Source organism: Bison bison, unplaced genomic scaffold, assembly GCF_000754665.1.
Source record: "Bison bison bison isolate TAMUID 2011002044 unplaced genomic scaffold, Bison_UMD1.0 scf7180017864104, whole genome shotgun sequence".
Classification (NCBI taxonomy): domain Eukaryota; kingdom Metazoa; phylum Chordata; class Mammalia; order Artiodactyla; family Bovidae; genus Bison; species Bison bison.
In genome coordinates, this window is record NW_011494676.1 from 39,520 (window position 1) to 53,433 (window position 13,914).

General features: G+C 48.8%; 3 protein-coding genes across 5 annotated transcripts in view; 1 reads left to right on the plus strand and 2 right to left on the minus strand.

Moving 5' to 3' along the window:
- Window positions 1–130, minus strand: part of PRUNE (prune exopolyphosphatase) — a 19,960-nt gene extending 19,830 nt beyond the window's left edge. Inside the window, exon 1 of the mRNA XM_010838687.1 lies at window positions 60–130. The gene's annotated coding sequence lies outside the window, so the exon portion shown is untranslated. The remainder of the gene's footprint in view (window positions 1–59) is intronic.
- A 446-nt stretch (window positions 131–576) lies between these two features.
- FAM63A (family with sequence similarity 63, member A) lies at window positions 577–13,383 on the plus strand. Of its 3 annotated transcripts, XM_010838684.1 has the most exons (11): window positions 592–676; window positions 3,037–3,836; window positions 4,394–4,451; window positions 4,846–4,910; window positions 5,709–5,867; window positions 6,202–6,304; window positions 7,207–7,349; window positions 8,342–8,533; window positions 8,869–9,024; window positions 9,299–9,418; window positions 12,716–13,383. In XM_010838684.1, the coding sequence occupies exons 2-10, from the start codon at window positions 3,384–3,386 to the stop codon at window positions 9,377–9,379; spliced, it is 1,410 nt and encodes a 469-aa protein (XP_010836986.1). In that variant the 5' UTR covers window positions 592–676; window positions 3,037–3,383; the 3' UTR covers window positions 9,380–9,418; window positions 12,716–13,383. The 3 variants fall into 3 exon arrangements, with proteins under 3 accessions (XP_010836985.1, XP_010836986.1, XP_010836987.1); XM_010838683.1 differs by lacking the exon at window positions 12,716–13,383 and having other exon boundaries at window positions 577–676; window positions 9,299–9,841; XM_010838685.1 differs by lacking the exon at window positions 12,716–13,383 and having other exon boundaries at window positions 8,896–9,024; window positions 9,299–9,841.
- Window positions 10,855–13,914, minus strand: part of ANXA9 (annexin A9) — a 9,462-nt gene continuing 6,402 nt past the window's right edge. Inside the window, exons 12-13 of the mRNA XM_010838682.1 lie at window positions 11,403–11,525; window positions 10,855–11,167 (exon numbers count right to left, since the gene is read on the minus strand). Coding sequence (XP_010836984.1) covers window positions 11,105–11,167; window positions 11,403–11,525 — 186 coding nt within the window. The 3' untranslated portion in view covers window positions 10,855–11,104. The remainder of the gene's footprint in view (window positions 11,168–11,402; window positions 11,526–13,914) is intronic.

Here is a 13,914-nt window from a genome sequence, read left to right on the forward strand (position 1 = left end):
TGCTGTCCAGCCCTGCTCCTCCCAGCGCAGCCAGGGCCCTTGCTCTTCCCTATTCTCACCAGAGAGGCACAAGTGCTCCATCCCTTCCAGCGGCAGGCGGAGAGAAGAGAAAGGGTCTGTTGTTTTTCTCTCCTTGTTTCTCTCGCTCACTGCTGATCACCAAGCTGCTGACCAGGTCAGAAACCCCGAATAGAAATCCGCCAGTGCCGGGCAAGCTCCTCCTCCTTCGGGGAGCTTGTCCTTGACTGATTTTTCTTTGTCCCGATGGTGAAAAAAGAGAGAACGAGAAAGAAGAAAAGAAAAACCACAAACTTCCTTTGAAAACCAGCGCTTGTAGACGGGGCCTGGAGCGCGCGCCCTGGACGCGGCGATTCAGAAATCCTGAAGACGCTCTGAGCGATCTGGGCGCACCTGGGCTGCACCCCTGCCTGCCTGCACCCCTGCCTGCCTGCACCCTTCTCCAGGGCCCCCCGGTCGTGGGCGTGAGCCCGGAAGTAGCCACGAGCCAGCCGGGACCGCCGCTCGTAAACCTGGGGAAACCTGTGTAGACTCTGGCGTTGACAGCTGGGAGGCGGCCGGGACTGTGGCGGCGCCCCCCTCTGAGCCCACCTCCCTCACCGCAGTCCGGGAGTTGAACCCTCCTTCGAAGTCCTGGAACAGCCCCCACTTCTTTAAGGTAAAAACCGTCTTAACCATTTCCTTCACCTTTTTTCCTTTTCCTCTCTAGCTTTGGGGAGGTGACACTGCCTATCCTCCCACCCTGGGTCTCTGTACGTCTGGGTTTCTAGAGGCGCTCGGGCAGAAGGAGTAAGTAAAAGAGATGCTAGCTTTCCCCCGTTTAATTACACCTTCCCCCTCTCCCTTGCTAACAAGTAGACAGGGCACTGTGGTGGACTTATTCTGAGGGGAAAATCTAAACCATTAGTTGCGTGAAGATTTGGGTCAGAGTGAGAGGGAGATTGGAGGGGAACCCTACGCTCTTGAAGGGAGAGTAAAGTTCCTGGGGAGCGGGGGTGGGAGCGGGGACGTGTCTTCTTGAAGCTACAGACCTGATTCCTGCATTCTTCCAACTTCTGGCTATTTATTGCCACTGGCTAGGGAGGAGCAGGGGCTGTTTTACCTCCTCTGTCTGCCACCAGAGGATTATTCCAGAAAGTATAGGACTTAGTTAAGAGGGGAAGAATGAATTCCTTGTTTGTTTAAGGACCTGTGAGTCTCAGAATGCATCACGCTCTGGAGTACTCCATGCTCACTCCACTGGTGTGCACCTTGTAGCCTGGAACTCTTCCATTACACTCCCTCCCCTCTTCTGAAGGATTAGCCCTCTTAGCTTTCAACCCAGTTTCTCTGAGACCCAGCTTCCTCTGGTAGTCCAGTTCTGGGTTCTTTTGGCTCACTGGACTGCCCAGCCCCCACTTAATTATAGATCATTTCTGGCATTTGGATAGAAAAGATAAGAAGTAAGCCCTGTTTTTCTCCAGGCTTTTAAAAAATTGTCCCAGGCTCTGGTTTCTGCTTCTGAGGCTCATTCTAAATGTCATTTGGGAAGGAAGGAAAAAAGGAGAGAGATTAAAAAAAAAGGTGTAAGGCCTGTGGGCAAATTTTGCTACTCTGATTCTAAATTAATCACATGGAAATAAGATGCAGCTAGCATAGATTGGAAAATCCCATGGACGGAGGAGCCTGGTAGGCTGCAGTCCATGAGGTCGCTAAGAGTCGGACACGACTGAGCGACTTCACTTTGACTTTTCACTTTCATGCATTGGAGAAGAAAATGGCAACCCACTCCAGTGTTCTTGCCTGGAGAATCCCAGGGACGGGGGAGCCTGGTGGGCTGCTGTCTGTGGGGTCGCACAGAGTCGGACACGACTGAAGCGACTTAGCAGCAGCAGCAGCAGCATAGATTATATTTGAATCAGAAGGATGATCAATTTGGGTGACTAGTCTTATTTCCATAACTTTTACATTCTTCAACTTCACCTCCGAGGCTTTACCTTAGCCCTAAATCCTACCTGATTGTGAAAGGAAGCATAGTCTCAGGTTAGGAGGAAGCAAGAGAAAAGATTTCTAACAAGTTTATTTCTCTACCTTTCTCACCCTGACCAAGGTGAAGAGGGGAGCAAGGAGGTTGAAGGGAGATATTTTCCAGGAGGCAGAGTTTGTGGCTTTTTATCATCTACTATCCATGGTGTTAATTAAATGTCATGCTTAGTGCTGGGAGAGAGCAGGTTAAACAGGTCCAGAGTTGACATTTAAAATGACCTAGATGGGAATAGATTGAAAGAACATTTGCACAGATAGGTGAATGTAGAGGGAGTAATTTTTTTTAATGTAAATCAATAATCAGTATTTTCATATTCCATGTAGTGAGCAAGGGAGTACTGGGTTTGAGCAGTTTTCAGAGCATAGAGGAACTGAGGAGAAGTTGCTATCCCAACTCCAGCTGGCAGGAGAAGCTAGCTTACTGGAAGAACGGGGTTGGGGGTGGGGTGGGACAAGTTGTACCTCTAACCTGAAATCACTTATCAGAACCCGTCTCTGTTTCAAGTCACCTTGCCCGCATTTCCCCTCTCCAGCCTACAGGAAGCTCCTCCCAGGACCTTTTTGTTGTGGTTTGCAATTGTATAAAGCTGGAATTGTAAAGGTGGAATCCTTCAAGGAGAAAGACTTCTTTCTCACCAGTGTTTCCCCTTTAGGGGTATGATACTGACTCTTTTTCTCCACCCCAAGCACTGTTTAGCTCTTTGGCCTTGGGATGAAGCAGAGAAAACAGGACCCTAAAGATATAAGCCCTGTGTGCTCAGGATGTTCCCTGAAGAGTCAAGGGCAGGGGTGGGGGATGAGGCAGAGGAGTTACCCTCCTTCCAGCTATGGTGGGTTTTACTGACACAATGCTTACTTCAAGGTTAGCTAAAGATCACCGTATTAAGATCACTGTCAGTATTGTATAACATTTCTTTCTCCATCTCTTTTCCTTCTTTCTCCTTTTGCTCTCCCTTTCTATCTTGTCTTCATTCCTTGTTGTTTCTGTTTCAGGAAAGCTGACGCCACCCAATGTCCTCAATCCCACCAGAATTATCCCTTCCAAACCTTTGAGTCCTATACCCTCTTTGGTCCCATCTGGTCACAGCAAGTTAGAGGTGACAGCTCAGCCTGGGACCCTTCTGTTTAACCTAAAACTGTACTGCCCGTAGCCTGGAGTAGCTGAACAGACGCTCACCAAGCCTTCTGCACTACATTCCTTTGCCAAATTTTTCTGGGTCTGTTTACTTTTCAGCCCAATGATTTCCTTCTTATTGGATCCGTCTCCCTTTTGCATATCAAGCTTAGAGTAAGGTCAGTCTCTGAGGACAGTAAAGCCCCTCAGTCAGCCCTTCCTGACCATGGAACACCATCAACCTGAGGATCCAGCCCCTGGTGAGACCAGGACTGCAGAAGCGGTCAGCCCTGAAAACCACAGGGTCTTGTCAGAACCCAAAGAGCACCCTCAGGACAAGGATGCCAAAGAGGCAGACGGGGCAGCTGGAGAGCAGGAGCCAGTAGACCAAGCTTCACTGCCAGCCCAAGGCCAGGATAACTTCGAGTCCCCTCCACCAGATGCTAGCTCAAGCCAACCAGGGCCAGCCCGGGAGACTCGACCTGAGACAGAGACAGCGGGGGCCTGCTCCAGGCTCCTGGAGCTTCCCCAGTCCCCTAGGGCCCGACAGCCTGAGCTAGACTTCTACTGTGTCAAGTGGATCCCCTGGAAAGGAGAACAGACACCTATCATCACCCAGAGCGCCAATGGCCCTTGCCCTCTCATCGCCATCGCGAATATCCTTTTTCTTCAGTGGAAGGTAAGAGGGAGTTTGGATGGGGTCTTAGGAAATGTTGATCATTCTGCTTTTCTCAAGCCTGTCAAACTTTCCAGGTTTTTCTTCCTTTATCTCCAGGTTGAACAAATGAGATCAGATATTTGCAAAAACAAGACAATTATCTGTCCTACTCCTGCGTCTTCCACTGTCTGGCAAATGGGAATGCCTTGCAGTTCTTCCCATTCAGTCCCTTGCTCCAGTTGCAAGCCGTTTTTGCCCACCACACCTGACTGCTGGATAAGCCCTGCCCTCCCGCCTTTCTCTGGGTTCCTCCTTCAGTGCTCCCTGAAGGAAAGCACACACCTGGCTCACTTTTTTTTTTAATTTATTAATTTTTGGCTGTGCTGCGTCTTTGTTGCTGCACACAGGCTTTCTCTAGTTGTGGCCGGGTGGGGGCTACTCCTTGCTGTGGTGCGTGGGCTTAGTTGCCACATGGCATGTGGAATATTCCCAGACCAGGGATCGAATTTGTCCCCTGCATTGGCAAGCAGATTCTTTACCAATGACTGGCCAACTCTTTGATCTCTCCTTGCCTCCAGGTAAAGCTGCCGCCTCGGAAAGAAGTGATCACATCCGACGAGCTCATGGCCCATCTCGGTGAGTGACTGGGCCTTCAAGAGGAATTACCTGAAAGGTTCCAGTGCTATCTACTGAGCCAGAAATCCAGAGTATTGAGGGACTCCGCATTCAGGGATCTTATGTGGCAGGGAGGGTAAAGGTCTATAGGGTTTCTCTGCAAGGCTGGGGAATGAAAAGCAAAAATCAAGGTGTCAGGAGTCCTGGGTCGTCACCCTCATTCTTCCCTTAGCTTTCACATGTGACCTTGAGTGGGTCCTTCACCTTTTGTGGCTTCTTTCTTCCTCTGATAAACGAAGGCCCTTTGCAACTCTGAAAATCTGTGGTTCTGTGATATACCTCTGTTTTCTTAGAGAAGAGGAAGCAGCTTTTGGGACAGTGGTGGGGTAAGCTGATAAGGAATCCTGTCTTGTAGGAGACTGCCTTCTGTCCATCAAACCTCAGGAAAAGTCAGAGGGACTTCAGCTTAATTTTCAGCAGGTGAGGTGAAAGGTCTGTGAACTGGGGGCTTGCAGGTTCATAAGGGGCACCCAGGCTATTAAGAGAAGCCTTTCTGATGCTTCTCAAGAGGGTTCTTTGAACCATCATTTCTTTCTGCAGGAGGGAGAGAGTGTATCTCTGTCTTAGAAAACATGTTCGTTTACATAAAATAAAGAAGGATTGAGAAAAGGGAGGACTTTCCATTGTAAGAGGAAACCAGGGGGAAAAAGCAATAAGATTAATTGTTTTGTTTTGTTTTGTTTTGTTTTCTGGAGGTAGGAGTGGAACAAGAAGAGGGAAGGCTAGAATATCCATCATTTTCTTTTTCCACCAGTTTTATTGATATATAATCGACATATAATACTGTGTAAGGTTTATTTTTTCATTTCATTTAATTTTTTTAATTGAAGTATAGTTGATTTACAATACTGTGTTAGTTTCAGGTATATAGTGTGGTGATTCAGTATTTTTGCAGATTAAATTCTGTAATAAGTTATTATAAGATACTGGGTATCTTATAATTAGTTTGGCTGGGTATATGGGACTTACCTGGTGGTTCAGTGATTGAGACTCTGTGCTTCCAATACAGAGGGCATGGGTTCGATCCCTGATTGGGGAACTAAGATCCCACGTGCCTCACAGCCAGTAAACAAGTAAATAAATAAAATTTTTTTAAAAAAGATACTGGGTATAATTCCATGTGGTATACAGTATATCCTTGTTGCTTATCTATAACACTAAGTTTAAAATGCACAGTGTGCTGATTTGACCTATCCATCGTTTTCTTTTCCACCCCAGAATGTGGATGATGCAATGACAGTGCTGCCTAAACTGGCCACAGGTCTGGATGTCAATGTGCGGTTCACAGGCGTCTCTGATTTTGAGTACACTCCTGAGTGCAGTGTCTTTGACCTCCTTGGCATTCCTCTGTACCATGGCTGGCTTGTTGATCCCCAGGTGAGGGTGGGAGGGCCCAAATGAGACAGCCAGCTCAAGCTGAGAGAGAAGCAGAATTTTGTGGGGTTGGGGTTAGGGAGGTAGGGAGTAGATTGGCTAGGGAGGGGATTGATGTTTCAAGGTTGGATTCAGTGTGGAATTCCTTTAGTTTTTAACTTTTGGGGGTAATATTCAAATACAAGCAAGCAATTTGAAGATGGGTCAGTTCTTTAGACATCAAAAGTTTCAGGAAGCTTTTGTCATAGGGCTGCAATCCTTGTGGGCTTGGTTCATTTCCTTCCTAAAAAAAGCTCTCCATTTTTGGGGGTACCACCCCACTCCACTGCCCACGCAGAGTCCTGAGGCTGTGAGTGCAGTCGGGAAGCTGAGTTACAACCAGCTGGTAGAGAAGATCATCACCTGCAAGCACTCCAGTGACACCAACCTTGTGACAGAAGGTGACATTCCTCCCTTCTCCTCAGGAATCTTATGTGGAGGGAATGATGGCTACCGAGGTTTAGTGTTTATTGTCTGTTTTTCCACCACCACGTCCCATGAGAATGTAGGCACCGGGAGCGGGAGTTTGGGGAGTTGTCTGTTTCGTTCACTGATGTATCCCCCGGTACTTAGTGCAGTGCCTGTTTGCTCTGATAGCATCTATTTATCTGGCTGAGTCTTAGTTGCAACATGTGGGATTTTTTTTTAGTGGCAGCATGGGATTCCCACGTGGTTTAGTGGGTAAAGAATCTGCCTGCAGTGCAGGACATGCAAGAGACTCAAGTTTGATCCCTGGGTTGAGAAGATCCCCTGGAGGAAGGGCATGGCAATCCACTCCCGTATTTTTGCCTTATGAATCCCCGTGGACAGAGGAGCCTGGCGGGCTACAATCCGTAGGGTTGCAAAGAGTAGGACACGAGTGAAGCAACTTAGCATGTGTGTACACCTGCATCTTTCTCTCTCATTTTTTAAAAATAATGATTTATTTATCTGTGGAGGGTCTTAGTTGTGGCATGTGGGATCTAGTTCTCTGACCTGGGCCCTCTGCATTGGGAGCATAGAGTCTTAGCCACTGGACCACTAGGGAAGTCCCCACCTGCGTCTCTTAGCTATGGTGTTTGGAATCTAGTTCTCTGACCAAGAATCGAATCCGGGCTTCCTGAATTGGGAACTCGGAGTCTTAGCCACTGGACCACCAGGAAAGTTCAGCATCTGTTGAATGGATGAATTTAACCAGGCTTCAAGGAAGGGATTTCCCAAGGTGGGACTGATCCCTAGGACTTTGATAGGGGCTCTCTGGATGATCCTCCTGTGGACTTTGGATTTGAGTCCCCTGTCCCTCTTTTCTTGTCCTTGCTGCCAGGCCTGATTGCAGAGCAGTTTCTGGAGACCACTGCTGCCCAGCTGACCTACCATGGCCTATGTGAACTAACAGCAGCTGCCAAGGAGGGCGAACTTAGCGTCTTTTTCCGGAACAACCACTTCAGCACTATGACTAAGCATAAGGTGATTCGGGTTTGGAGGTGGGAGGTTGGAGTGCTGTCTATTTCCTCATGCCTATTTCTTCCGGGTCAGTATTTCAGTCAGGACAAGGTAGATTAAGCTGTGGTAACAAATGACCCCTAAAATCCCTGTGGTTCACCATGACAAAGGTTTATTTTTCATTCATGTGTGTGTCCACTGTGGGTTGGCTGCAGTTCTGTCCCACATCATCTTCAGTCTGGGGCCCTGGCTGACAAAACAGCCTTTCTCTGGAACATAGGAGAGCAAGAGGAACACACCACACACGGCGTTGGCTCTGCTACCATCTCACTGGCCAGAGCGAAATGTAAGGAGTGAGCTTGCCATCAGTGGGCCAAGAAAGTGCACGTCCTCTCCCAGGAAGGAGCAGTGGAAGTTTTGAACAATACTATAGTTTTCCAAGGCTTCCCTCGTGGTTTAGACTGTAAAGAATCTGCCTGTAGTGCAAGAGATCCGGGTTTGATCCCTGGGTTGGGAAGATCCTCTGGAGAATAGAATGGCAACCCATTCCTGTATTCCTGCCTAGAGAATTCCATGGAAAGAGGAGCCTGGTGGGCTACAGTCTATGGGGTCGCAAAGAGTCGAACACGAGCGAGCGACTAACACACACATAGTTTTCCAAAGCTAGAAATTGTCTAAGCGTTCTAGGAATTGAGTAGAAGAGAGAAAGATCTTTGGCTCTTAAAGGATTTATCCTCATAGGCATCCTGTGAGCCCAGGGAACCTCGGGAAGTAGGGTAGGAAGACTCACGCCCCGCAGTGCTTGACCGCAGTGACTGCCACACTTACACGCCACTGACCATGCCCTCAGCCCTTCTGCCCACAGCCGTGTGTACTCAGCAAGAGGTCCACGCACTCACACTGCACGTTTCAGCTAGCGTGCCGACCAGTCACAGGGGCTCTGCGAAGCTCAGATCACTTCTGCCGTGTGCTGCTCCTGCCGCCCGTCCCACCAGCGCATGTTCTCTCCCGCACAGGGCCACTTGTACCTACTGGTCACTGACCAGGGCTTTCTCCAGGAGGAGCAAGTGGTGTGGGAGAGCCTGCACAACGTGGACGGAGACAGCTGTTTCTGTGACTCTGACTTTCACCTCAGTCACTCCCCGGGCAAGGGACCCGGAACGGGAGGTGGGAGTGGCTCCCCAGAAAAGCAGCGGCAGGTGGACCAGGTGTGTGGGGCCTTGGGGGCCGGGGTGGGGTGCAGAGCGCGTGTCTGCCTCGGAGAGCTTTGTGCCCAAGGCGGGCAGCCTGTATCTTATCTTCTAGAGACTGTAACTTATGACACTGGGCCCTTCTCTGGGCTCCGTGGACCATCTCTGCGCTTGGTGTGTGTTCTCTGGCATCACAGATAAAATACGCGGCTGTGTGTTTCTCTCTGGAGGAGAAGGAATGGGGAGATTGGAAGGATAAGGAAAGGCTGAGCTGGTTTGGAAGCCTAAGCCCAGCCTGGCCAGCCCCCTGCCCCAGCTTCCCTCACTGCCCTTGTTCTTGCCCCTGTCTCTAGGACTACCTGATCGCCTTGTCCCTACAGCAGCAGCAGCCCCCGCCCCAGGGCACATCGGGTCTGAGCGACTTGGAACTGGCCCAGCAGCTTCAGCAAGAGGAGTACCAGCAGCACCAAGCGGCCCAGGCTGCCCCTGCACGGGCCCCATCACCGCAGGTGGGCCTGCTCCTCCTCGCTGTTAGTGCTGCCCCTCCAGCATCCCTGCATCCCCAGTGTGCCACTCCGGCTTCCCTGATCCAGACTTGTTATTGCCACCAGCATTTCTTCAAGGTTTCCCTCGGGGCCCTTCTGTCTGTCCCTCTGCCCTGGGTCCCCTCCTGTCTTTCTCTCCCCACAGCCCCTCCCAGTCCTGACCCTGCTTCCATCTAGAGTCCCTGTCCTTGTTCCGCCATGGGTTCGGATGGGTGACCAGCTGTTAAATCTGACACAGGGGAGAGGAGCTGCATCTGGACGCCCAGCTGCTGAGCGTCGGCAAAGGCCGAAGCAAGAGTCCGACTGTGTCCTCCTGTAGCCCTGCTCGGGCCCGGCTGCCTTGCCTCCGCTTTCAGAGGTGGGGGCTATTTGCTTGCTCCCCCTCAACTTGAGATATGCAGGGTAACTTATTTATGGGATGTTGGGGATCAGAGCAGGCAGTGAATGCTAAGGTCAGACTTGGTGACCTCTTTGCCCTCATGTGCTGCCTCCTCTTCCTCCCAACCATCCAGGACAACATTGGAGTTGATGGGGTGAGGATTTCTGATTTCTAACTCTTTTCCCCCAGAATAGTCACATTAATGTACAGACTCAGGCTCCAGGGTGAAGTTCCTGTCTAGAATCCATCTCTGCTATTTCCCACCCCTGACTGGCTGGGTCATCCTATAGGCCCATCCGAATCCATCCATCCATCCGTTTGTTTCAGGGTTTGATTTGGGTTTCTATCTCTATTATTTTTAATGCCTTCCTAGGGGTTTGGAAATAAAACTTCTTTCCTGAAGTCTGTTGTTTGCCTTACCCTGCAGCGGTTAAGTATTTGACCCAATTGAGGAATGCAAAGCATGGTGGGGGTGGGAGGGGTGCAGGGATGGTAGAGGCTAGAGGGGGTGGCCTGTCATTTCTAATAGAGCCAGCAGGGGGAGCCAAAAGTCCACTTTGTCCTTTCTTGGTTTTTGTTTTTTTTTTTTCATGTGGTTGTTGCTGTTTACCCACTCCAGTATTCTTGCCTGGAGAATTCCATGGACAGAGAGCCTGGCAGGCTACAGTCCATAGGGTCGTAAAGAGTCAGACATGACTGAAGCAACTTAGCATGTACACATGTTGTTTAGTTGCTAAGTCATGTTCACCTCTTGCCACACTATGGACTGTAGCCTGCCAGGCTCCTCTGTCCGTGGGGATTCTCCAGGCAAGAATACTTCAATGAGCTGCCATTTCGTTCTCTAGGGGACTGTCCCGACCCAGGGGTCAAACCCATGTCACCTGCATTAGCAGGCGGATTCTTTACCCACTGAGTCACCAGGGAAGCCCCTTCTTTTGGAGCTAGTACTCTAATTTGGGAGGTGGGTTTCTAAGTCCCAGCTTTGGACAGATGAATTTGAGGATTGTATGCCCCGCTAACCCACCCAAATGTTCCCATTCAGGGAAAGGGTAGCTTGATCCTCCTACTTGCTTCTCAGGTCATACAGACAGTCCTTTGCTACTTCTAGCCATTTCTGGCCTCGTGGTTCCTGGTTCTCTTATTTTGCCTGAAATTTCCTGGGGAAGAGAGAATAATGGGCGTGAGGGGGGATGCACAGAGGAGGCAGGTTGTTGACAACTGCAGTTCAGAGCCTCAAACAGGACTCCTGTTGAATATCCAAGGGCACATCAAAGGCACCTCCAACTTCAAGGCCTCCTCCCAGCCAGTGTCCTGCTCCACCCAAACTTCAGTCAGGGGACACAAATGACAGTGAAGTTTGCCAAAAGAAATCAAGCATCAGCGAGATGTTCTGGCCAGAATTCAGGAAGAATGAATAGGACAGAAACTATCCAAGCGATCTTGTTTTGCACACCCAGGACAGAGCTAGGGGATCCAGGTGCAGGCATCACTTTGAAATGAGAGAGGTGAAGGAATTTAAAAGAAACTTTGAGTTCTGGCCTCAACAAGAAGCTGGAACATGTGGTGCTCAGTGAGGGGTCATTATTTGGAGGCCCAGCTAGTCTCCTGCAGGCTCAGCCAAACAAGAAAATCTCAGATCCTTGAAGGTCATGCGGGGATGAGGTCTCAAAGGTCTTCCGCCCTGCACAGGGCTAGTAGGGCTGACCGGCAGTCCCCTTTCACTGCATCCTGCAGACAGCAAAGTCAGATGTTAGGAAGACCTGCCACCATCGTGGCTCAGGCACTCTGTTCTCTCCCTCGTGCTGGTCCAGAGCTTGTTTGGTTTCTAGAGTTCTAGAGTTCTGGTTCTAAATTAACCAGAGACCCAGGAGTTCTCCAGGCCATGAATATGCTCCACTGTGTGCAGGGTGGAGGTAAAAGATGAAGCTCTGGGGCTCCAGGTCAAGAACCAGCCAAGCCTCACCTGGAGGGAAGAGTAGAGGGACTTGCCAAATTTTTTTCTGAACTCGGCTCGGATACTTAGAAGATCAGTCTCACTTCGAGAAATAAGGATGCGCATCAGTGCTTGGTAATTGGGTTCAGTCTCCTGGTAGAGGAAAAAACAGAATGGGGATGTGGTGGTAGGGAAATTCTCACAGGGCAGGGATTGGGCCACATGGTGAATTATTCTAGGGAGTGCTGGTGAGGAGAAAGTCAAGAAAAAGAGAAATATACATTATCTAGGGGCAAACATTATCTGTGTCCATCCTCAAGGGAGATGATGTGGCAGGAAAAATCAGTTGCTGTGGGGAATATTTACAGCAATATCACTCATTCCTTCCACATCTTTTCTGGCCTTGCCATTAGCTTAGAGTCTCACTCCAAGAGCAAGGACTCAAGAAAGGATAGAGATGTGCTACCTGTGAAGACTTACAGCATGATAGTCAAGAGACTGTTAACAGGGAATGTCTAAGGAGGACACTCACCCTATCCCTAAACTGTCATCGGTTTCTCCTAGTTAGACCCCAGAGGTTCAGCATCATTCTCTTTCTCCTGTACCTGCAACAGGCCTCTTGCCTTTTGGTTAAAGACAGTCACGGAGGGTTCAGTTTAGAAATAATAGAGGTATATGTGTGCTAAGTCGCTTCAAGTAGTGTCCGACTCTGTGCAACCCTATAGACTGTAGCCTGCCAGGCTCTTCTGTCCATGGTGTTCTCCAGGCAAGAATACTGGAGTGGGGCACCATTTATTTCTCCAGGGCAGGGGTCGAACCCACTGTACCTTATGTCTCCTGCATTGGCAGGAGGGCTCTTTACCACTAGCGCCACCTGTGAAGTGAAAGTTGCTCAGTCGTGTCTGACTCTTTGCGACCCCATGGACTATACAGTCCATGCAATTCACCAGGCCAGAATACTGGATTGGGTAGCCTTTCCCTTCCCCAGGGGATCTTCCCAACCCAGGGATCGAACCCAGGTCTTCCACATTGCAGGCAAATTCTTTACCAGCTGAGCCACAAGGGAAGCCCAAGAATACTGGAGTGGGTAGCCTATCCCTTCTGCAGGACATCTTCCGGACCCAGGAATAGAACTGGGGTCTCCTGCATTGCAGGCGGATTCTTTACCAACTGAGCTATCAGGGAAGCCCCAATAGAGGTATCATCAAATCAGGAGCTATAACTGATTATAATAATGTTATCATGAGAGATTTCTAAATAAAGTATTTTGGTTGGAAAAATCCTGTTTGTGTCATGAGCTGGGTACTGCTGCTGTCATCATTTTCTAATATCCTCTTTTTCAGAGTTTCCTCAGGCACCTGCCTTCTGAGACCCTTCCCAGAATTGCCTGAAACCCACACTTATGGCAACCCTACACATCATAAACTCCCAGAAGAAACAAAAAGTGATGGAGGGAATATAGGATGCTATATTTTATTTGGACTCATTACCGAATTGTCAGTGGGCCTGACGGCTACTTTTTTTTTTTTCACTTTTAATTTAATCTGATTAGTTTTTTGGCTGCACAGCTTGTGGGATTTTAGTTCCCCCACCAGGGATCAGCAGTTAGAGCACAGAATCCTAACCACTGGGCTGCTAGGGAATTCCCTGATGGCTACTCTTTTGGATGGCATGTACCATTGGTTTTGTATTGTGACGAAGATTGCTGAATGCTTCCCAGTATCCATTCTTCCCTTCTTGCAACTCTTGTACTCCACAGTTGTAGAACTGGGGTAAGAGTTGCTCATTAAGTGAATATTCCCAGTGTGTAAAGTGGCTCTCCACACTAAACCTATATCAAACATCATTCTTCTCTTGTTACCTGAGGGTATATTTGGCATCTCATACTGCCCTAGGATCTTTATAAAGAACATTCATTTTATGGTTCAAATTGGTCTGAATTTGGACTGCAAGGAGATCCAACCAGTCCAACCTAAAGGAAATCAGTGCTGAATATTCATTGGAAGGACTGATGTTGAAGCCAAAACTCTAATACTTTGGCCACCTGATAAGAAGAGCTGACTCATTTGAAAAGACCCTGATGCTGGGAGGGATTGAGGGCAGGAGGAGAAGGGGACGACAGAGGATGAGATGGTTGCATGGCGTAACCAACTCAATGGACATGAGTTTGGGTAAACTCCAGGAGTTGGTGATGGACAGGGAGGCCTGGAGTGCTGCAGTCATGGGGCTGCAAAGAGTCGGACACGACGAGCGACTGAACTGAACTGTCCTGAATCAGCCATCACTTAAAGGTCATTTTTCTGAATAAATATTTATCACAATTATGTTTTTACATATTTCTCACAAAAGAATAGTATGGAAGTATCTTGACTGAGTTTTTCTTTTAAAAAAAAATTTTTTTTTCCAGAAAAATAAGCCTGCATCACTTCTTGACTCCTTCTTCTAAGATTAAACCCACAATTTATATCCAGGAGTCTAAAGTCCTGTAATTTTATGGTTCTTTTTATGACAGGAATTTAGAGAACTACAACTTTTCAAGTGA

Bases quoted from the DNA above. Each gene is read 5' to 3' on its own strand.
- FAM63A (XM_010838683.1), top strand. From the start codon at position 3,384: ATGGAACACCATCAACCTGAGGATCCAGCCCCTGGTGAGACCAGGACT. The intron at 5,868-6,201 runs GTGAGGGTGGGA...CTGCCCACGCAG, and splicing joins GCTGGCTTGTTGATCCCCAG to AGTCCTGAGGCTGTGAGTGC. The intron at 6,305-7,206 runs GTGACATTCCTC...CCTTGCTGCCAG, and splicing joins CACCAACCTTGTGACAGAAG to GCCTGATTGCAGAGCAGTTT.